The 23,135-nt window shown below is 36.2% G+C and overlaps 2 protein-coding genes across 2 annotated transcripts; one reads left to right on the forward strand and one right to left on the reverse strand.

Moving 5' to 3' along the window:
- Positions 1-15,288, forward strand: naalad2 (N-acetylated alpha-linked acidic dipeptidase 2). The gene is made up of 19 exons (XM_088920641.1): positions 1-111; positions 1,229-1,334; positions 3,281-3,467; positions 5,924-6,025; positions 6,215-6,340; positions 6,911-7,097; positions 7,589-7,682; positions 7,861-7,956; positions 8,677-8,762; positions 9,242-9,361; positions 9,707-9,789; positions 10,214-10,277; positions 10,487-10,554; positions 11,895-11,986; positions 12,131-12,221; positions 12,408-12,672; positions 12,906-12,987; positions 13,363-13,455; positions 13,999-15,288. Exons 1-19 carry the CDS (start codon positions 30-32, stop codon positions 14,186-14,188), a joined length of 2,214 nt encoding a protein of 737 aa, XP_088776767.1. The 5' UTR covers positions 1-29; the 3' UTR covers positions 14,189-15,288.
- A 330-nt stretch (positions 15,289-15,618) lies between these two features.
- On the reverse strand, positions 15,619-21,433 carry LOC148830468 (cysteine and histidine-rich domain-containing protein 1-like). Its single transcript, XM_088920642.1, has 11 exons — positions 21,312-21,433; positions 20,380-20,429; positions 20,237-20,293; positions 19,610-19,758; positions 19,395-19,498; positions 19,216-19,274; positions 18,647-18,717; positions 18,083-18,188; positions 17,566-17,685; positions 17,356-17,418; positions 15,619-17,176 (listed from the first exon to the last, which is right to left on the reverse strand). The coding sequence occupies exons 1-11, from the start codon at positions 21,376-21,378 to the stop codon at positions 17,018-17,020; spliced, it is 1,005 nt and encodes a 334-aa protein (XP_088776768.1). The 5' UTR covers positions 21,379-21,433; the 3' UTR covers positions 15,619-17,017.
- Between the last annotated feature and the right edge of the window lie 1,702 nt (positions 21,434-23,135).

A 23,135-nucleotide genomic window follows, 5' to 3' on the forward strand; every position in this document is an offset into this window, starting at 1 on the left:
ACAAGCTGGGATATCTGAAGACGAAGCTAATGGGGATCCAGAAGGAGAAGCGTTTAAAATGGTTTGGTTTACTAGTAATTATTACTGTTTTTCTAATTGGATTTTTAATAGGTAAGATATTCTTTTCTTATTATTGTGAAGTAATGTGCATTTACATCTCGCAGTAACTTTTAAAATATTTCGTGCCGATTTACCTTGGAATACATTTACTATTCATACCAAGCAACGGTGTTTTTTTATGATGAAACTAAAAATGCAACTTCGCAGAAGTTTGGGGGATAGCGTTTGTCAGTAAATGTATTTAGTAACTGGTGATCACTAGAAAGTTTGGACTTGCATCTAACTGTTTGTAAATCATAGTAATAAAAATAACTGAAGAACTTCTTTAAAATGATTTGTTTAAATCGTTAGAAGCTCACAGGAGCTGCGACTTTCCATTATAATATATGCATTACTACTGCATATTTGTCTTTTCCGAAACTTTGAAGGCAAGGATTTATTGAGATTTTGGATTAACAGGTATTTATACTTAATACTCAAAAGTATTTAAAGTATGTCGAAATATTTATATACCATAAAAAGTAAACACCGTTTTGTAAACATAACAATTAAGAAGCAAGCAATTAAAGTGTTTAATAGTTCCGCTAGAAATATAAATCTAAAACAGATTGCTTGTTCAACATCAACGAAATAATTATGAAACTGAATAGGAGCAGCATGGTGGGGTGTGGTTAATACTACTGCCTCAGTGCCTCGAGTTCAGTTCTGTACTTGGGGTGCTATATGCATGGCGTCTATAGTGGGATTTCTCCAAGTGCTCCAGTTTATCCCTACAGTCCAAATACAGTACGTAATGGTAGGTTAATTGGTTACTATCCCTGGTGAGAGTGTTAGTGTATCTGTGTTTGTGTCTGTGTCTGCCCTCTAATGGACTAGCGTCATGTCCAGGGTATACCCTGCCTTGCGCCCTTAGCTCCGGCTGCCCTCCGAGCCTGAATTCGAAGAAGCAGTTAGAAAATAGATGGATGAATGAAACATAATTGAAATATTTATAGAAGAAGATACAAAATGAAAGTTGTAATTCGTAATCTCTAATTGAAAGACAGCTTTCAGGTACAAAATGCATGTGAAATTCCCAATAAAACAAGCTCTGGTGAGACGTGTCCATTCTTGAATTATGGGTCTAATTGTATAAATAGTTTTTTTTGGGTTACTTTTTTATATAAAGGATGGTTTGCTAGGCCCAAGGCATCCAATTATGAAGGACCTTCTCAGAGTTTCCTGAAGGAGTTTCTCAGTGAAATGAAAGCTGAAAACATCAAGCAGTTCCTCAGGTACCATCAATTTTCATTTCCTTTTTAGACTAAATATAGTGTTTATAGGCTAAGATTTTAAATGTAGTAACTTTATCTAAAATATGTATATTAATGTAGAACATGAATGTAACTTTCTCTTGGAGCTTCAAACCAGAGATAGAAGCTGCCTCTTCCGATGTGTACCAAATGTGGTGGGGTATTCAGACAAACAAACCATAAAGCAATAATAAGCAGTGTTACAACCACTGATATGGATTTCTTTCTCCCGGATGAGTTGAATGCCTATTACGCTTGGTTTGAGAAGGGAATCACGGAACTGCTGGCACCAATGTTCCCAGCTGCTGATGATAAGGCCATGTCTGTCACGGAGGCTGACATCAGGGCAACTTTCAGACGGGAGAACATACGGAAGGCAACTAGCCTGGATGGCATTCCTGGATGGGTCTTTAAGTCCTGTGCAGACCAATTAGCCAGTTTTGGGGATATTTTTAATCTTTCACTTTTACAATCTTCTGTTCCCATGTGTTTTAAGTAAACTACAGCAGTGAAGAAAAGTACTGTGACTTGTTTTAATGATTACAGATCGGTAGCACTCGAATCTACTGTAATGAAATGCTTTGAAAGGCTGGTAATGAGGCACATTAACACAGTGGTACCTGAGTGCTTAAATCCCCTGCAGTTTGCATACCGGCGTAAAAGGTCCACTAATGACGCTATTTCCTGGCTCTTCACACTGCCCTGGTTCATTTGGATGATAAAGACATATACTTCAGAATTCTATTAATTGATTACAGCTCTGCATTTAACACTATAGTCCCATCAAGACTAGTCATGAAACTTAATGACCCGGGCATCAGCACCTCTCTCTGCAGTTGGATTATGGATTTCCTGACTGGCAGATTACAGACTGTGTCAATGTGAGTGTGTCAATGTGACTGTGAGGGTCAATGGAAAGGTTTCTTCCATGCTGTCCATCAATATTAGGTGCCCCTCAGGGCCGTGTGCTTAGCCCCCTGCTATTTTCCACATTTACCTACGATTGTGTGGCCAGACACAGCTCCAACGTCATCTACAAATATGCTGATGACACTACCATCATTGGTTGAATCTCCGGTAGTGATGAGACAGCCTACAGGGATGAGGTCAGAAAGGTGGTGTAGTGGTGCCCCGACAATAATCTTTCTCTCAACGTCAGCAAAACCAAATAGTTGGTCATTGATTTTAGAGAGTAGGGTGGGGACCACATCCTTATTCACTTCAGTGGGGTGGCTGTAGAGATGGTTAACAGCTTCATGTTCCTGGGTACCTTCATTACCAACGATTTAACATGGTCCCAGCATATAAATTGAGCTACAAAAAAGGAGTATAAGGACTACAAAGAAGGCACAACAGGGCCTTTACTTCCTCAGACAGTTGAAAAAAATTGGTCCATCTTAAACTATCCTTACTACGTTGTGCAGGTGTGCTATTGAGAGTGTGCTCACATGCGGTATTACAGTGTGGTTTGGCAGCAGTTTGTTGTCTGACCGGAAGGAGTTATAGGGGGTGATTAGATCAGCCAACTTCATCATTGGAGTACAGCTCCCCTCTATTGTGGACATTTTTAGGCTGGAAGTATCGCTAAGGATACCATCATTCTGGTTTCTCACTTTTCTCCCCCCTTCCCTGTGGTAAGCCATATAGGAGCATAAAGGCATGAACGTCCAGAATTAGAGACAGTTTCTTCCCACAGCTGTCAGATTACTGAACTACCATTGCCTCACATTGATGTTTTTTTCTCACACTGCTTGTCTGACTTTTTTTTTTAAGTTGTATGTTATTTAACTTGTTGCGACTGCTGTGGTTCTGTTTATGTTTTTGGTGATTCCCTTTAATGTCTTTGTATTGAAGCATACATGCCAATAAGCATTTCATTGCACTTGTGTGTATGACTGATTTCAGTTTTTTTTTTTGCTGTCTCTCAGGAAATTCACACAGCTTCCTCACCTGGCAGGTACAGTTCAAAACCTCCGCCTGGCAGAAGAGATTCGGGATGATTGGTTGCAGTTTGGCCTGGATTCAGTGGAGATTGTCCCCTTTGATGTCCTCCTGTCCTATCCCAATGAAACCAGTCCAAACTACATTGCAATCATTAACAACCTAGGAAACGAGGTACTTTACATAAATGTATTAGTAATCATGTCTTCCTTTACAGATCCCCAACTTGTAACTGCAAATTGTTATGTAAAAGGACATCTTGGGTCACTTGCCATAGTTCTCAGAAAGCTGATTTTGGCTGTCAATGGATATTGGCAATACAGTCGGCAAGGATAAAGACACACCTGCAGTCTAACTGCTTTGTATAGTTACTTCTACAAATCAAAACTTTTACTAGATAGACCCCTTCTTAGAACTGCAACTTAATTTGAAGTAAAGAAAATATCATTTTTAATTTACGTAAGAGGTGATGTGTGTATGTTTTATTTCTCTGATTTTTTGCTTTGTAGCACTATATTATGTGAGGCGTATTTAGGAAACAGACATATCTAATATCTTATTCATTAAAAGATGTGAAGTTTAGGGTGCCTCATAGCTCGAAGATTGCTTGTCTGAACCCAGGCTGTATTACTTGCCATCTAGAGTTGCTGTATAAGCAAAGTGTTGGAGTTCAAAGGTGTAAAGTCCATGTATTAACCCATAGTAATGCTGGTACTCAGTAACTGCTCAGTGTACTGGACGAATCATCTTAAGCAGCTTGCAGAAGGATACAGCAACAAGGGCTGCATTAAGGGGTTGGTCCCATGACCCTCTGATAACCTCTGGTTAGCCCAGAATACTAACCATTACTCCATGCCTGTAAATGTCATTTGTGATGTTGTTAGGCACAGCAGGAAGAAACTAAAATGTATAAGCCAAATCACTTGTGAGACTGGGATTATCACAGATGACTTCCATTACTGTTAAGCACCATCCTTATTACCTCTGCTTACTGTGTGTTAAAGCTAATGTAGGGGCCAGTTTAAACACATTAGTCATTACAGTTAAAAATGTTGATACAGCAGAACCTAAGCCTTCAACAAACCATTAAACTGTGTAAGACTGAAGTTTGCCTGTAAAGATTAGCCAGTCAAATCAAGATTGTTTACCATAATCTTAGTCAGATGACAGTCACTATGCACAGTAAAAACATCTTTCATTAACATGAATAACTGTCACTTAAAAATAAAAAAACCTTTAAGAATAATCAACACTTGATAACACAACTGTTTAAATTGAACACGACATTGGAATTGGACAGTAATTTATGACTGCAGTCACACATAATAAATATATTTGCTTATGAAATGGAAAAACATACTCATAGTCTGGGAGTTCAAGAAAGACAATAATGTTATCTCTAATAGAGGTGCCATGTTGCAGGGTGGTTGGCACAGTGGCCCAGTGGTTACCATTGCTGCCTCACATTACTGTGGCTCCTGGTGCAATTTTGGTGCTACTGTATCTGTGTGGTGTTCTCCCTGTGTTCACATGAATTTCCACCAGGTGCTCCAGTTTCCTCCCATAGTTCAAAGACATACTGGCAAGTTAATTGGCCTCTGGAAAAAAATATCCCTGGTGTGAGAGTGTGTCTGCCCTGCTATGGACAGGTGTCCTGTCCAGGGTGTATCCCGCCTTGTACCTGTTGCCTGCTGGGATAGGATCTGGCTCCTCCCTGATCCTGCATTGGATTAAGTGCTTAGAAAATTAATTGATGGATGGATCAGCCGTTACATAATATACAGAAGGCATTTTTGAAACATCATATTCTATTAAAGCCATTACCTTTGTACTGTAGGTTTATGGTTCCTTTAAGTATTATTTTTTGTGTGCTTGCTCATGTATTTGTGTGTGGTTCACCCGAATTACAGGTAATGCTCAGTACAGGTTAAAGTGTAAGGAGAAAGTCAAACATCACCAAATGTTAGCAATATGTTGTTCAGAGTTGGATACTATAACAAACTGCAAGAACGTCTCCATGAAATGAAACATCTGGCTGCATGGAAAAAGTAAAAGGATCATAAGTTTATTAATCAATATTTTATTAGGGACAGAAATAGCCTTGAGTTGCTTCAGTCATTTTTTTCATCCGTTCCTAGATTTCAGTGATTACTAGTAACCTTTACGTCAATTTCTGCATTTTATTCTGAGATCTGCAAACTGCACATTATTGGACAAAATGTAATTGAGCCGCAAATACATCTAAAAAATTGACCTGGACTGTATATGTTAAAATGTTGTACAGAATAATATTAAGAAGAATCAGAGGTTTAATTAATACTTATATTACCATAACTTTTATTGTGACTCAACAAGGGGTCCATAATTTAATATAGAAAATATTTTTCTAAAGATTAATTATTGTGTTTTAAGTGGCTTTATTTATAATAATATTGTTTGAAAGCTTAAGGTGAAAGAAAATGGTATTTTTTGTAATAGCATTGATTTCTAAATATCTGAAACTGTAGACATGAATTATTTTTCATGTGCATGGAAGTACAATTAAGTTTCCTAATGTTAAGTCAAATGTTTCCTGACGTTTATCTGAAACTGAGTGGAGCTCAGTATAAATTTACTAAGTTATCTTTCAGGTTTTCAATACCTCTTTATCAGAGCCTGTTCCTGAAGGGTATGAAAATATTTCCAATATTGTGCCCCCCTACAGTGCATACTCTGCACAAGGTCAACCTGAGGTAATTGTTTTCTTATCACCTGTATTCTGAGCATACAGATTTAATCAGTCAGCTTTTTAATTGTGCATAACTTGTACTTGATGCATTAAATAATATTTTTTTCTTATTATATAGATTAACATTAGATAAATAGATTGTATTTGTCTAATTTGCCACAGAGTCCTGTTGTATGTCTTCTTTTGTCAACAGGGAGAACTAGTTTACGTGAACTATGGCCGGACGGAGGACTTTTTTAAATTGGAACACGAAATGGGGATTAATTGTTCTGAGAAAATTGTTATTGCAAGATACGGAAAGATCTTCAGAGGCAATAAGGTGAGAGTCTCTTTTTTAAAGTTGTCACACCTGGCCGAGCCAAGCTCACAGTCCCTGGTCTCCACGGCAACTGGGCGCATTCGCACGCAGACTCAAACACCTCTCGGTGCCATGAGAACATGATCAGGTAGGCTGTCTGTGCCACTTTCCCACACTTAACGGGTAATTACCTCATCAGCGCCAGATCCTTAAGCCCTGCCCTGTCCTCTGTCATTGGATTATCACCCTGAGGGTCTCGGAGTGCTTGTCTGTGTTTACTCCAGCCATCCTCCTGGAACTACCTGAACCTTTAAACCCGGGAACCCCTTCTGTATTCAGTGTGCTGCACGGCCGCTGATGATGTGCACAGCACACAGTCTCTATTTTGCCTGTCTGCGCAGCACATCCCCCATTCTTCCTGTCGGAACTGTGTTTCCTCCACCCTGCCTGTCTGCTTGCTTTCACCCTGACCTAGCAATTGGATTCCTCAGCCTGCCTTGTATCCACGGCATAACACAAGTAATTCACACTCGCCTCCAAACCCCAGCCCTAGTGAAGTCTACACTATAATGTCTCTCTACTGTGTTCTAGGTGAAGAATGCTATTCTTGCCGGTGCAAAGGGTATCATCCTGTTCTCAGACCCAGCAGATTACTGTGCTCCAGGGGTAGATGTTTACCCCAATGGGTGGAATCTCCCAGGGGATGGAGCTCAGCGAGGGAATGTGTTAAACCTCAATGGAGCAGGAGACCCCTTAACCCCAGGGTACCCAGCCAAAGGTAGGTCCTGAGAAACAAGTAAAGAAGTTATAGATCTTCCTTTAATTCTGCTCTTCACAATTTTAGTGAAGAGCGGGGCCTTCAAAAGACAGCACGCGTCCAAGTGCAGAGGACAGGCAAGAGGCTTTACCATATAATCTTAAATTTTACTTCACTTTATTTCACTTTTAGCAAAGGAGGAAGTAAACATAATTGTCATTATCACAGTGTATTGACGAACTACCATTTGATCCTCAGTCTTCTCTGGAGCAAAAATAAAATTTTGGAAAAGTCTCAAAGATACGGGGACTTTAATTAGATTTCAAAAGATACAGTAGGGACATCATGGACATGTTTATTTTAGCATTTAAATTTTATAAATTAAAAAAAATATATATGACCACACAAAACATTTTGTATAGGCTTGTGATGTTTTCCTTTTATTCAGCACCCAGTGAAATGTGTTATTCTTATGGGAGCCTTCCCAAGTGAACATCCACTTTTCTTCACAGAATATACTTACAGATACAGTATAGATAAAGCAGTGGGTCTTCCTAAAATCCCTGTTCACCCCATTGGATACCACGATGCTGTGCATTTACTCAGGTGGGTAAAGAGAAATAACATATTATTATTGTTTACACTGAATATGCTAATTTTTCCATACTTTTTATTTGAATAATTTGACTCCAAAGTGGTGTTTCTCTGACAAGCCCAAAGTGTCATGAAATAACGACATATTTTCCTCTGGTACTATGTGTTATTCTGTATTGGCTTTTGACAGGAATATGGGTGGAGAAGTTCCCCCTAACAGCTGGAAGGGAGCCCTCAATGTTTCCTACAGAATTGGACCTGGTTTTGCTGGAGAGTTTGCCACACAGTAAGGACAGCTTTTTCTTCAAGCTTAGTAAATAAATTCTGCACTGTAGCTTTGCCAGTCAATAAAGAATATATTTCTGTCATGTGACTTCTTACAGTACATTACCTTTTAAGTTATCTAGTCTTATGAGTAACTGTAACTGAATGATCCTAGAACTTATAGCCTCAATCACAAGATGTTTATTTATTTTAAAATTCTGTAACTTTCTTGTTATAAAGAGGCAAAATATTGGCTTGAGGTATGAAACTTGTCTGTGATACCTGTTCATTACTTTGAGAACAGGACTTTTATCAAGGTAAAAAGTGTAACAGATACAGTATGAGAAGTCAACTGAAACTGTGACTAGAGTACTAAGACCTGTACTAATTTATCTGTTGTACATGTACAGTTCAATGATACTCAAGATACAAAGCATATTGAAGTTCACTTAAGCTGAGTTATCCATTTGCAGACTTTTATTAAACTGCAAAGATAATTACAGTAAAGAGAAACTGTAAAAACATGTAACTGAAAGAGTATGATAACGACTGATGGTGCTTATCTTGCATTGTATAATGTTAATGATTTTGTATTTGAGGAGGTGGAAAAAGGCCTGCGGAAAGTTTTATGCCTGTTTACAAAAAGGTTAGATAAAACTGCATATTGTTTTAAATCTCAGAAGGTGTATTTTTTATTTTGTTGTTAGGCTTCCCTATCTAAAATGATTCCTTTCTTACGCAGAAAAGTGAAAATGAACGTCTTCACAAACAAGAGGGTCACAAGAATATACAATGTCATTGGGAAAATCCGTGGAGCAATGGAGCCAGGTAGTATTTTCAATAATCTTCTTAATTCTTAATTCATCATGTCCACTTTTGTCTATTCATACATCCTATGACTTTGTTATCCATACAGAACCTTGGGTCACTTGACAGTCTGATCTCTGACCTTTAAATAATGAGCTGAAGTTGTACTGCCCTCCGACTTAATTTCATGGTGCAAATTAGTGTAACACAAAAATATGCAATTCTGTTGCATATTATTACATGCTTGGGCTAAGCTGGCTAGCTAAGCTATTACATAACGTGACAGGTTATTCTTGTCCACCCAGGTCTAGAAGGAGACTGGGACATGTCTGGACTGTGCCATCAGAGGCAAATGGAATCACTGAAAAATACTGTTTGTACAGTACCAAGGAGGTTAATTGTTCACTTAAATGTTCAATAACCTTCAAAGTACTTTACCTGTGTCACAAGGACATTTGACAGTTATTTGAGTACAAAGTAGTGTAGTCTTGTATTCACAGACAGGTATGTCATCCTGGGAGGTCACCGTGACGCTTGGGTCTTTGGAGGAATTGATCCAACTACTGGAGCAGCAGCTGTCCATGAAACTGTAAGAAGTGCAGGAATGCTTGTCAAAAAAGGTGAGTTCAGTTTAATAAAACAAAGAGAATTAAAAAAAAAACGTTATTGGATTTTGAAACCTTTTCGCCGCAGGGTCAAATGGTGGGGTGGTTCTCCAAGCTATTACAAACTTCAGGTTTTTTAACTCGAAGGGAGGGATAGGGTCCGGGGACAAAGCTCTTTCCTCTTTATGAAGCAAAACCAATGTGCCGTTGGGCGCCCAGCAAAACCTTAGGAATATTAGTCCCCCACATTTCAAGAAATATATCTATTTTCATTGTTCATTTCAGCTTTTCGTTTAACAGTGTTCTATGAAAAAAAGTATTTTAGTATTATTACAGTGTAGTAACATTTTATGTGTTTAGGGTGGAGACCCAGAAGATCAATAATTTTTGCAAGCTGGGATGCTGAAGAATTTGGATTGCTAGGCTCCACAGAGTGGGCTGAGGTATTTTATATCAGTTCAAATCATTTTTGAGCCAAAAACAAATACTGTAAGAGACAGGCCTGTTTGCCCCTAACATTTATGAATTGCAGCTTGGCGGACATGATTCATTTAAATGAAGACATTAGTTACCCTGAATTGTGATTATTTAAATGAAATTCTGGAATGCCTGTAAACAAATATAGTATCTTAATGACATTGAAAAGGGCATAAAATTACTATATTTTGCTTCTACTGTATACTGTATAAGCATTGATCATGTACATTAGAATGATTATTTGCTTCTATATAATAACGTTCATGCTAGCTGCTGTTATATCAATGTTTTCTATTTGGACAAGTCATGAAATGGGCAACATAAAACAGTTTAATTATAAGGCTACTGTATGACATTACACTTGGTTTTATCAATTTCTTTCTATGACAGGAAAATGCAAAACTTTTGCAGGAAAGAGGAGTGGCTTACATTAATGCTGATTCTGCCATAGAAGGTTAGAAGGTTATGTATTGCTTTTTGATTATTTTGTTCTGTTTCTTAGCCTGAAGTTACAGGAAAGTAGTATTTGAATGTATTTAAGTATCAGCTGAAGCTTCAAAGAGATGTGTGTGTTTCAGCTAAGCTCAGTCCTCTTAAGTATTGTGGGATGATTGATGTATCTCAAGCTGTGTGTTTGTTGCTGACATGGTTGATATTTTTCAGGTAATTACACACTGAGGGTTGATTGCACACCATCATTGCACACTCTCGTGTATGACCTGACCAAACAGGTAACTCTGCACTTTTGGAGTAATTACACGTCTACCATACCTGGTATTTATTCCACTGAAAAATAAAGTCTGTGATTAACTTTTCCACTTTTACTTGAACTAGTTCTCAAAAACCAATGACAAGTGAATGGCCCCAAAACTTGAGGACTAAATTACAGGTTTTGGAGTAGATGTGTGGATTCCAGTTGGGAGTGGTTGAAATAATTATATATAGGTTGATGTTATGTAATGTAAGATTTATTTTTAATGTAACATTAACTTGTTTGTATGTTTTTCTAAGTTTTTCTCTGTGTGTAAAACAGCTACTTTGATGCAAAACAATTCTGAGAAGTCAGACAATAAATGTATTATCATATTTTATTGTCTTTAAGAGATCACTTCTTTTAACATACTACAGTATTTCTAAATGCTAAGTGAAGGGTTTGCATGTGGTAACCACAGAGCACATCTAATTATCTGGCAGTACAACTTTTTGGATCATGAATTTGGTTAGATCCTAATGAATGCGATAGAGGGACACATGTATTAAGAGGATTTTGAGGGATAATCGTCTTGCTAAGAGAATGGCAGTCTGAACTCCCCCCTCACTTTGCAAGGAATGAGCCAAGGAGCTGCTGCAAGAGTGTAGATTGGAGGGTTTGAGAGAAGTGCACAGAGTGAATTGCAGAAGGTGATAAATGTACTGTATATAGGAGAGCAGAAATAGGCAAGATTAGGATCTGTCCTTCCTCCCGTGTTTCGAACGCGTTAGAAACTCAATATTGGGCAAATGTTGCTGAGATGAGAATACTCAACAATTGAGTTAACCATATATTTACTAAATAAGCAATAACCTGCAGTTATTTCTATTTTAATTGTTAGAGAAAATTCTCAAGTGACATTCAGGTTTCATAGTCATGATATCAAGGATGTATGAAGCTGTCTCTGAGACTAATCAGTCCATTATTGGCACAACTTTGAAAACTTTTAAATTTAATTGCTCTGTTTCTGGTTGCAATAATGCTATATTTTAGTGATGTATGAATTTCTGGGTCTATACAAATATAATGTCTGAAAGTAATAGATATGTAATTCTTTTAATACTTTCAAAAGAATGTCTCCATTGTTGACTATATTATAGAGCAAAATATTTACATACATAGAACATAGAACAAAAATCTCTGGAAGTCTGCCCTTTTATTATTTATTGGGGCAATTTCTTCAGTATATTACTTGATCATAAAATTATTTATGATTAATATTTACATTAATTGAAGCAGATACTTACAAAATGAATTAAAATGCATCCAGTTAGGATGTATTGTGTATCTTTTTTATATAATCATGTATGATTCCTATAGATTGCTAGTCCCGATGAGAAATATCAGGGCAAATCTCTCTATGAGAGCTGGCATAAAAAAGATAACTGGACAGAGGACCGAGATGCACCAAGGTAAAATAAGCTTTATTACTTTTACTGAGGTAATAAATCCAAAATAATTTGATTTTACTAATACTGGTTGTTAGTGAAAAAAGGTTAATGAATTATATATTAGTGACAGGATGAAACATGTCATGTTTTATTCTCTTTGTTCAGGATTAGCAAGCTTGGTTCTGGCAGTGACTTTGAAGCGTATTTTATAAGACTTGGAATTGCTTCAGGGCGGGCAAGATACACGAAAAACAGAGTAAGAGTACTGAACTCTATCTTTTTTTAAGGATAAGATATGCATGTAACGTATATAATGCTTCATTATAAACACAGTATTGTGTGCCACCTTTTTACATTTTTTTAAAATATATAATCCCCTTCTTCATATTTGCCTTGAACTATGTGTAAATATGTTCCCTTTTCAATATTTTCTGTATTTCAGAAAACCGAGAAGTACAGCAGTTACCCTGTGTACCACAGTGTCTATGAAACATTTGAACTGGTGAAGAGGTTTTATGATCCTTCCTTTAAGAAGCTGCTTGCTGTGGCACAGGTCCGAGGAGGTCTTGTCTTTAAGCTGGCTGATTCCCCAGTTCTTCCGATGGACTGCAAAGAGTATGCAGAGGCCTTGTGGAAATATACCAACAGCATATTTCAGCTGGCTTTGAAACACCAGGCTGAACTGCTCAAATACAAGGTTTCATTCGGTCAGTTACCAGACTCCCATAGAGAATTTTATTTGTATATGCTTGTGATTTATATGTATAATATATTTATTATTATATATATTCTTGTGATATGCTTTTTCTATGTTCTAGTGGCTAAATGCAAAATGACCAATTCTAATATTATACCAAAAGCCCTGATCTAATCTCTCTATTATTTCAAATAATTAAAACCACCTTTCTGTCTTTTTGGGGGGCATCATGGGGGGGGGCAGATCCTCTTTTTTCTGCAGTTGAAAACTTCACAAGAGCCGCAACAGATTTCCATGAGCGTCTCAAGGTCCTGGACATGACCAAGTAAGATTTATCTTTTTTTGGCAGCCAGTTCTCGGTCCCATCTTCACAGGCATATAATTCATAATGGGGTATTATAGTGTTGTTTGAAAAGGTAAACTGAGTATTTTTTTACTGATAAAGTAGTTTATATGGCTGATGTTTTAACCAAAGCAACTTAAATGTGCACCCATTTATACAATAGGATATTATACTTTCCTATGCAATACTGACAATTTGTTACCTAGATTCAGTAAACGGTCAGAGAACTTGGGACTGCATTTTCCCTTTAATTGATTTAAACTCCACTGATATCAGTGATGTAACTAGGACTAGTGTATATAGGTAAAGTGATGTTCTTTAAAGCTTTTTTATATTGTATTGCATTTTCTTTTTTAGTCCTCTTGAAATCCGGATAGTAAACGATCAATTTATGTATCTGGAAAGAGCATTTGTGGATCCTCTTGGATTGCCAGGAAGGCCATTTTACAGGTAGGAACCCTTCCTGAAAACTTTGTGTCGACAGAGGCTCCCTGCTGTTTTTCTCAGTACATTTCTTGTAATTACACTTTTGCTGGAAGCTTCAATTATCATGTGTGGTTGCAGGAAGATGATAGAATGTTCTGTATTAATATTTTAAAAAAATCAAGAGGACGTTGCCTCATTTTTACTCTTTTCATCTCCTTTGTGTTATTCATTTCATTTTGATCATTAGTGGCTCTCTCCTTTTTATAAAATGTTTCATAAACAAAAGATTTGCAAGCCAACTTTATGTGAAGGAACAAGTAATAGGTTTATTCCATGCTGAAAAAAAGAAGAAAGAGAACACAACGTTTCGGCCGTGGAGCCTTCTTCAGGTGGGAAGACTGAAGAAGGCTCCACGGCCGAAACGTTGTGTTCTCTTTCTTCTTTTTTTCAGCATGGAATAAACCTATTACTTGTTCCTTTGCATCCTACGCATGCTGACGCAGCTACCCTCCTGAACTTTATGTGAATGCATTAATGATACATTAATAGCTATTTTTTATCCTATAGGCACATTATATTTGCTCCAAGTGCCCATAATAAATATGCAGGGGAGTCGTTCCCAGGAATCTACGATGCTATGTTTGATATCGAAAATGCTAAAGATCCACCCAGTGCCTGGGAAGAGGTCAAACGGCAAATCAGCATTGCAGCCTTCACAGTACATGCTGCAGCTATGACTCTTACTCCTGCAGCCTGAGAGGACCATAATGCAAACGGAAGTACAGCATTCTGCCAGCTGAGTCAAGAGTACTCTTGTTTTCAGTTTTCAATATTCTCCCTGTGACATCACTGATGCAGAAACCTTTTCACCAGCAAGTGATAGAAAAAATAAAATTTTATTTTATTGCTGTAACTGGGTCATTACATGATTATGATTTAAATAGTATTTTTTAATGGAAATACATAACTTTAACCTGCATTATGACCTGCGTTCCTTAAGTATTTTTAGGATTGTTTATATACTGTATGTAATTCTTACAGTAAGACAATCATTGTAAGACAATCACTGGGTCAGCACCCCACTGTGAATATTAAGGTTGATTTCATACTATGACTTTTTCATTCCATCCAGCTGTACAAAAATGCACCAGCAAGTACTTAACTGGCCTACTGTCCCACTGAGAGGACGATTAAGGTTGCAATGGTCCGTCACCATAGAAGACATTGGGCTTGTTGAAGGGTTTAAGGATTTTCCTTGCTTTACCTAGATCCTTTTTTTAGCCATATTTACAATCATATGCTTTAAATGACTTTAGACATACAAGTATGAAACATTTTTGCATATACATTTACAATTTCCTATAATTAATTTTTCAAACAGTAAATTTATTTTATACAGAGTATTTCAATATTTTAAATTATAATCTAATATTTACACCTACATCTTCTCTTTCCAAAACCTTTCTTGGGAGATAATTTAATATTTAAAAACAAATATCCTTTCTACCCAAAACAGTATACATGCAGGCACTCGTGTTTAATACTTAAAGTGATGATGCAGACAGAAAACTGCATATCACAGCCACGATCTCAAAGCCATTACATTACATTACAAAGCCAAAAAAACATGTGAAACAGACTAAATGAGAAATTCATAAACAGATTTGGCAAGATCTCTGAGCCCCTTACTGTTAATAAGACCACTCTGAGGTTTTTATTCTCCACTATTGACAGATCACTATCACCTCATTTTCTCCACCTCTGCTCCACTTTTCTCTTCTGTATTTTTGTTTCACAAGGTCTCCAAACACTTTTGGTGTACATCAACATTGAAATAAATTCTTGTAAATCCTTGTAGTGCTGTCTCAATATAAATATGATGATACTTGGCAGCAGTGGCGATTTGAATTTAAGCATAATACAATTTTTCGTCTTCATGCTAATTTGTACTGTAAAGCGGAAACACAAAGTACAGATTACTGGTTAAACGTGTTGGTGCCATCTACACTATCTTTGATTTAGCCTGGCAAATGCTTTTTTAAAAATTGAATTCCACTATGAGGAACTTTTCTATAGTCATCTGTGCTACTGTTTCTTTTGAGGATTAATGTTCAGTTCTACTGATTAAGAGGGAAAAAAACACTGAAAAAACACCACAGATTTAGTAACTTAGTAAGCAATCAAATATTCCAATATAATGATTTTTTATTTGTATAAGCTGTAGGAAAAATAAACTAATCTGAAGTAGAAAGAAACAGCTTTTAAAAACCAATTGCAAGAAAATCAGGTTCTTAGGTCCATAAAATACACACAGTACATGTTTACATGCTAGAAAGGAATGAGAAACACATGAGGACATCTTCAGAGAATAACTTAGTACTTTTTGCAATATACAAATTTACCCTGATAATACATTGTGCTGAAAGCTACTGTATTCTAGGCCTTCCTGGTAATATTCTAGGTAAACCTTAAATGGGGTTTAAGTAAGACATTTAGCAATTTTCAACATATTTTGCACACAAAGAAAATACTGGCATTTGTTGTTAACCATTCCTCATGCTTTTCAATACAGGAAAAATATAAAACTACAAGCAAAGGTACAGCATAGAATTTTAGAATTACATTTTCCAGCATGACTGTATTACTCGCTATTAGGGCATGCAGACCTAGCAGATGCATTCTCACTGACTTAACATTCAATAACTGTAATCAAACTAAGTTTGTTAAATCCAAGTTATTCAAACTCGAGAAGAAATTCTGAAATGTAAATACGACTGAAAACAAATATGCTGAAAACAAAATATATAAGACAATAGCAGATGCTTTTTGACTTTGTCTTTGCAGGTTTATTTTTTAAATATGCAGCTAAATCTTGATTTTAATTTGAATTTTAACAATTGACAGAAGCACACCAGCAGAGAAAACCCACTTAGGTTTAAAATCTAGCTAAAGGCAGAAAAAGATGCATTAATATAAACCAGACAAATTGATGCATTTTGAGTACAAGTCTGAGAGGTCTACATTTTAAGTTAAGAGATCTGAATTCCCCAAAAGAATTGTTGGGTACAGCCTACATATCACTAATATTGTTTTAGACCCATTCATTGAAAATACAAAAAGAAAACATCTCAAAAATATCTGATTGCAATCATTTAAGAACTTCAGTCAGTGAAAATCCACCTTAAGAAGGCATTAAACAAAATCTTAACTTGTAAGTCATGTTATTAGAAACTAAACCGTGCTGTTACACTGATAACTAAAGTAAAAAAAGGCATCAAAGTGCACAGTAAAGAAATATAAAATGCAAGTATTATGTAACAATGATGGTCATGTAAAGACCTTTGCTCCCATGATACAACCTGGACTTATGGACCTGAACTACAGAGGTGCTGTGGTAACCTGTAGATAATGTCTCTAGTTTTCAGTTCGATGCTCTAAATGATTAAGTCTGATTTTTGAATTGCAATGTTTTCAGACTTATGAGCATCATCTGGGTTTGAACTAAGTCACTATAGCACTGCACACCATTGCTATATCTTTGTACTGCTGATGTAAGGTATCTCTCCACCATATAGATTTAACTGGACTAATCGTCAACATCACCGTTTTCACTGTCTTTCTCCTTTTGCAAGATCTTTGCAGGAGGCAGATCCAGTCGGGCCCATGACATTGGCTCTGCTTTCTTCATGGCGATTTCAATCTTTGTAGCCGTCATGTTCATAATGCATTTTTTCACGTCAATAACCTTAAAACATAACACAAAACAGCATTTGCAAAACAGAAATTAAAGGTACTTACTCTCATTCCATAGATTTCATTATCAAAGAGGTATCCATCTTCAAGTGATTTACATTGTTTTTTAAATAAACAGTATGGAAACAAATGACCAGACATTAGGTACTAATAAAACTTAAAAATACTTACACCCCATAAGTTAATTTCTTGATCAAACTCCTTTTCGCCTTCAAATATGATGTGAATTTTTAGCTGTAATACAAAAAATATTTTAATTAGGAAATAAAATTAAAACACTTTAGGTTTCCGACCTCTTGAAATGCACCGTGATAACTCACAAAATGTCACTAGCCTAATAACTGTTTAAAAAAAATATAATTAGGTATAAGCAGCCCTTACCACAGTACTATTTCCTTCCACGTAGCTCAGCTCTGGGACAGCATTTTTGGCATAGATTGAAATTACCACTTGACTTCCAGTCTGATGCCAGTCAAATCTACAGGGCACAATTTTTTTCCCCTGAAACAAAATAATTTCTAAAGTTATGACAGAACGTCTTCTGCAAACATTCGCTTTGCAAACAAGATATAAGTATTTCTTAAGATGAAAGAAAAAGCTAAAATGATCTCTATTAATCTATTTGAAATCAGTCTTTAAATTCGCCCAGAAGACCTACAGTAATTAAAATGAATGTCAGTCATTTCTCTCTTATAAAAACGATTGACACCCTGTTAACAATTGGTAAGTATAAATGTAGTAATTGTTTAGCAAACAGTAAGTGATAATAGTGTGATACAACTTAAGTGTATTTCCTACCATTATCTTGTCATACAAATAGGACACAAATGTCTAATAAAATACTATGTAAAAATGCAGTGAAGATCCCTGAGAAGAATACAAGCACAGAAACACTTACAGAGTCCTTTTTTCTCCAGAAGTGGTTTCCTCTTGTACAGCCTTCTTGAGACAAAAAGGTGTTAAAATCTGAGGTTTTCCTCTTGCAGCAGCTCCAGTACTTCATCCTTTCAGAGAACACCATGCATTGACTTACTTTATGTAATACATTCACAGGTATGCCCCCTGTTTTACCAAAATAAGCTATTTCAGAATTTTAATAACTGTTTTGATTTTCACCAGTAATCTGAACAGACATAAAGTACAAGCTGTAACTTCTTCTGCTTTAGACAATATTAAAGTACTGACATCAAAAAGAAATGTTATGAAAGCAGAGGAAACATAAACACAGTATAACTACTGAACGTTTCATGTTCATCTCTGCTTTACTACTATACTACGTTAAGAGACTGCACTTTTTTTGCGAGTACTTTCAAATAATTCAGAATTGCATAATCACCCATTTACTTTAATGTACTTACAAAATAAGCATTTCGAACAATCGTAACCAGTTAATGAAAATTTTCTGTATTTTCACAAAGAAAAACTTATGTTTAAATTTCACTGCCCAAAGGGGGTGTCTTACCCTTCATGAAAAATAGGTACTCCGGCATGATATAGACAGGTCTCCTCATTGCTTTCCGGCCCAGCAAAAGTCTATTAAGTTGAAACCCAACACAGGAAACTTACTGTAGATATTACTAAACTACGCCTAGTGACAAAATCCTAAAGGATTTCCCACTACCCAGAGAGAAAACAAATATGTAAAGAGATGACACATGAATCAGAAATAATTGGTTAAGTTTCTGCTTTGAATTATTTATGTTTTAATAAATGACCAGTGAACCAAAAATTCAACAGAAAAACAGAACTATATCCAATGCACAAACCAGTAACCAGTTTCCTAGGACAATTCCAGTTTTCTCTTCAAACCAATTCCTATTGCCAATTTTTCCAATAGTGAATGTATAAAATGAATTCAAAATAGACTGAAAAATAAAAATTGTAACTGAAAAAATTGATTGTTTTATATCTTTAGTTCCTCCATAGACATTATTTTTTAAATTTCTCTATTTTACAACACTTGCAAATATCAAGAAAAGTACCTTGTTACAAAGTTTTCAAAGTTATATTTTCTTCTATGTGCGCATTTACCTTTGAACAGCCTCCATTTGTACACGATGTACCAATTTTCACTTCTTCTCCCTCGTTTTCTGAAAACAAAAATGTTTTTTATTTAGTTAAACAGTAAATGACAAAGTAACAAGCGTTAATACACAAATATTTTCACAATGTTAAGAATGATTACGTTAACAAAATGTGCTACCATTTACCTGACTTTTCTTGATCGTTGACTTCTGAGAGTTTTAATTTTTCTAAAGCCTGTTTCAGTGAAGGTGAAACTTTATATTGCAGCCTTACAAATGGCTCATCGGCACTGTAAAGGAAAAAATAAGAAATATTTTGTACATGACTATGTGACAACTTATAAGCAGAAAACAAAAAAGTATCAAAAAGTACTTAGATTTTAGGATGTAGAAACCTTTACCTTGGTCTTTGGAAACTTTCTACAGGTTTTGGGCCCTGAATCACATATTCATTGAATTTTGATTTTAGATCCTCTGTTGAATTTTTTTTATCTTCTGTCTTAACAGGCTCAGGAGGCTTCTCCTTGTTATGAGGACCCTTTGTACAACCCTTGAAAAAAATTATAAAGGGACACATTCACCTTCACAATTAATTTTTCTTGAAAGGAAAACACTTGAAATAATTTTATTTATGAGCAAATTGTATTTTCAAGAAATTCATGGAGCTATACAACACCACAGATAATACACAACAGAAGAAAAAGGTATAGCAAATTGACTTACTGAAAATGAAAGCAATAAATATTTCACTCAAAATCTGTCTTTAAGACAGTTTTGAATGCGTTACAAAACTGTAACACATCTCTTACTGATGTGGGTTACATCACTCTTAAATCTTCCATTTCACTTTATACTAACTGCACAGATTTTGGATTGAACGTTTCAGACTACTTGGTTTAATTTTTATAATCAGAATCAAAATTATAAAAGAACTGTATTTTAATACTTGATATGGCACTGTCCAACACTTTTCAATTAAGTTCTGTCACAAAGTACCGAATCAAAGACAATATACAAACAGTACTTACTGGGATGCTCAAAAAGTCTGAAAAGTCAGTTGTCCGTCTTTTACAGCAAGACCACCCCTAGACAAAAAGAAGATGCTACAGTAAAAAATCATGCTTCAAGCTTTAAAAAGCTTAGTGCAGTCTGAAAACTTTTTTACACAAACCTTCAAGGCATCGTGAAACACTGGTACTCCGGGATGATACGTACAACCATCTAGAACAGAAATAATAAACAGTAGATAATCAGAAAACACTAGAGTACATTGATTAACATCACACGGACTGCAGTACTGCAGATGCAACATATTACCCGCATATTTTTACACTGCTTCAGACAGGATATTAACGCGCCTTTTAGGTATATTTCAACCTCATTCATTCGTTATTTTGACAATGCTACAATCAGACTTAGGTTGGTCTTGAAACATCAGTAATTACTAACCGGTCCTGAATCTGGTCGACTGACATATTAACCCTAGAAGTCCCCAGCTATATAATATAATCAGCTGGGTAATGAAAATTAAAAATATTTTCAATGCATTCGATCCCTCCCACACACACACAGACATTGCAAGAGTACAAAAATCAGATCACATTACCCAATTTTAGATTCAACCTTGACCACACGTGGGATCAGGGCATATGATCATAATGCATTGTTAAACGTTTATATTACACGAGTTTCTTATAACTTTCCTTCACAAATAACCGAGGCACACCGAGAACCGGCTTATTTTGTGCCAGTAGATGAAACTAGCTGCTGAAAATGGGGATGACCTTTCCAGAAAATTCTTCCGGTTTATAAACCGATTTACCATTTTCTAGCATTATGTTTGATATACTGAACTTAATTTAATAGACCAATAGATGTTTAATTCAAAATAATTAAATATCTCGTTAAATAACGCTACATAAGCATAAAACACATTTTTAAAATAGCACATGCTTGATGTAGATGGAAACTGATGTCACCAGTAACTGTTACTAAGTAACCTAAAAGGCGAAGTCAAAATATAAAACTAATATAATAATAATAGTAATTAAAACATTTGCATCCCTATCGTATTCTTGTATATTTTAACACACGTGAACTTACCATCAGGATTATCCTCAGGGTTAAAGCGCTGTCCGCAACCTTTATTATAACACAGCACAGACATCATAAAAAAATTGCGGAATTTAACAAATCCCTATTAAAAGCAGCAACGTTGTTATAAAAAGATCAAAAATACGACACCACAACAACCCGTACTTTACGTATCAGATCACAAAAACAATCACACAACGGCCCAGGCAGAGGGGTCTGTGCTTAGAAGACACAAACAGTAGCCGCACCACACTCCATTCGTTTGCACAGATACTTCCGGAAATTACCGGGGCCTTTCGGGAAACTTCGCGAAGTTTCTGGTATCGGAAATCTTCGAGTATCTTCGAGTACCTTCGGACCGACGTAAAGCCTCCACAGCAGCCTCTCTTCTCGTCACAAACGCGGAAACAGTGGCGTCTAGTGGAATTTATGAATATTGCATGTATCTCGTTAACACCAGAAAATGAATTCCACAGAATACAAGCTAATACAACAGTTCGTTATGAATGTCATGCCTTTATGCCTGCCTGCATTTTTTTGCAATTGAATTAATTGAACTAGGGCAGTGTGTGAGCTGCAAAGAAATAAGTACAGGGCAATTCCACATTAAAAGTTTAACATATAGAAGAAAAAACAAAAATACATTGGCTGAGGACTGTACAGTACTGCGGGTGTTTGAGAGAATGAGAGAGAGAGCAGGAATATGAAGGAAAGGAGATCAAATTGAAGATAATATGAGCATGGGTAGTGTAAAAGTTAAAAGAGATAGAATTATTGGGGAATAATTCCAATCAAGATTTTTATTTCTTCAGTCATGGTTCTCTTCATCATTGTGGCTTTTTTGGTCATTCTTGCAAGGTCAACATAACCATATCAGCCTGCTTAATAAGTATCATGTTATTTTCTAAATTGGCATTTTATAATATTGTAAATTTTGTTAAAATTCAATTCATAATTTAAAAGTTACAGTGTTACATAACCATAACTCCATACCCTAATCCAGACCTAACCTGATCCCTCACATGAAGCACTCACAGAATTCACAGTTGTGAGTTGTACCTTCCGATAGAAGGTTAACATATTAAAACGCTTATTCCTAGAAGGGATATCAGGAGAAAATGCATAGAAACAACACTGCTTCACTCCGTCAACACACATGTACAAACATAAGGGTACAGTCACATGGATGAGGATATTTTTCACTTAGTTTTCTCTGAAATTCTATAAATGTAAATAGCCTATTTCGACTCCAGTACTTTAATTATGAGAGTTAGTGCATGAGTAACACTAAGGAATATTGCTAGGATTTTTTTTTAAAAAGGGGCGTTTGAAAGTTGTCCAGTACTGAAAAAGAAACAAGGCAAAACCATAGATTTATTTTCACCAAAATACAACTATCTTTTTTCATAAATATCTGATACATATCTGTTACTCCTTTTTATTTCCCTGACCCTTCACTGGATTCTGCTCCGGCTTTTAACTTTCATCTCGTCTGTCATGGATGGATTACCCGGCTCTGGACTTTAATTCACCCTGGATCTCCCTACGGACTCCCTTTGGACTTGTTCGCTTGGACCACGCAACCCCACCCCCGAGCACCAGCTCACCGTCGACATGCCCTCCTGTTCGTCTACTGGCCCCGTTCCTAGTCTTCTGTCCCCATGTTTGTTCCACTCCCTTTCTGGATTCTATCGTCAGCATAGGGTCCTGAAAAAACGCTTCGTGACAAAAACAGGGTCCATCACTCTCTAATGTGTTTTTATAATTATGATCAAACATACAGTATGTCTTGTTAGATTGCAGCCCATGCTATCTGTACCATAGCTGTGCTTC

Source organism: Atractosteus spatula, chromosome 7, assembly GCF_055471065.1.
Source record: "Atractosteus spatula isolate fAtrSpa1 chromosome 7, fAtrSpa1.hap1, whole genome shotgun sequence".
NCBI classification, from domain to species: Eukaryota; Metazoa; Chordata; class Actinopteri; order Semionotiformes; family Lepisosteidae; genus Atractosteus; species Atractosteus spatula.

Excerpts from the sequence above, each read along its gene's own strand:
- naalad2 (XM_088920641.1), top strand. The coding sequence starts at position 30 with ATGGGGATCCAGAAGGAGAAGCGTTTAAAATGGTTTGGTTTACTAGTA. Across the intron at positions 3,468-5,923 it reads TTAACAACCTAGGAAACGAG|GTTTTCAATACCTCTTTATC; the intron begins GTACTTTACATA and ends GTTATCTTTCAG. Across the intron at positions 13,456-13,998 it reads CCAGGAAGGCCATTTTACAG|GCACATTATATTTGCTCCAA; the intron begins GTAGGAACCCTT and ends TTTATCCTATAG.
- LOC148830468 (XM_088920642.1), bottom strand. The coding sequence starts at position 21,378 with ATGATGTCTGTGCTGTGTTATAATAAAGGTTGCGGACAGCGCTTTAAC. Across the intron at positions 20,430-21,311 it reads CCCTGAGGATAATCCTGATG|ATGGTTGTACGTATCATCCC; the intron begins GTAAGTTCACGT and ends TTTCTGTTCTAG. Across the intron at positions 17,419-17,565 it reads TGGAAGGAAATAGTACTGTG|CTAAAAATTCACATCATATT; the intron begins GTAAGGGCTGCT and ends TTTGTATTACAG.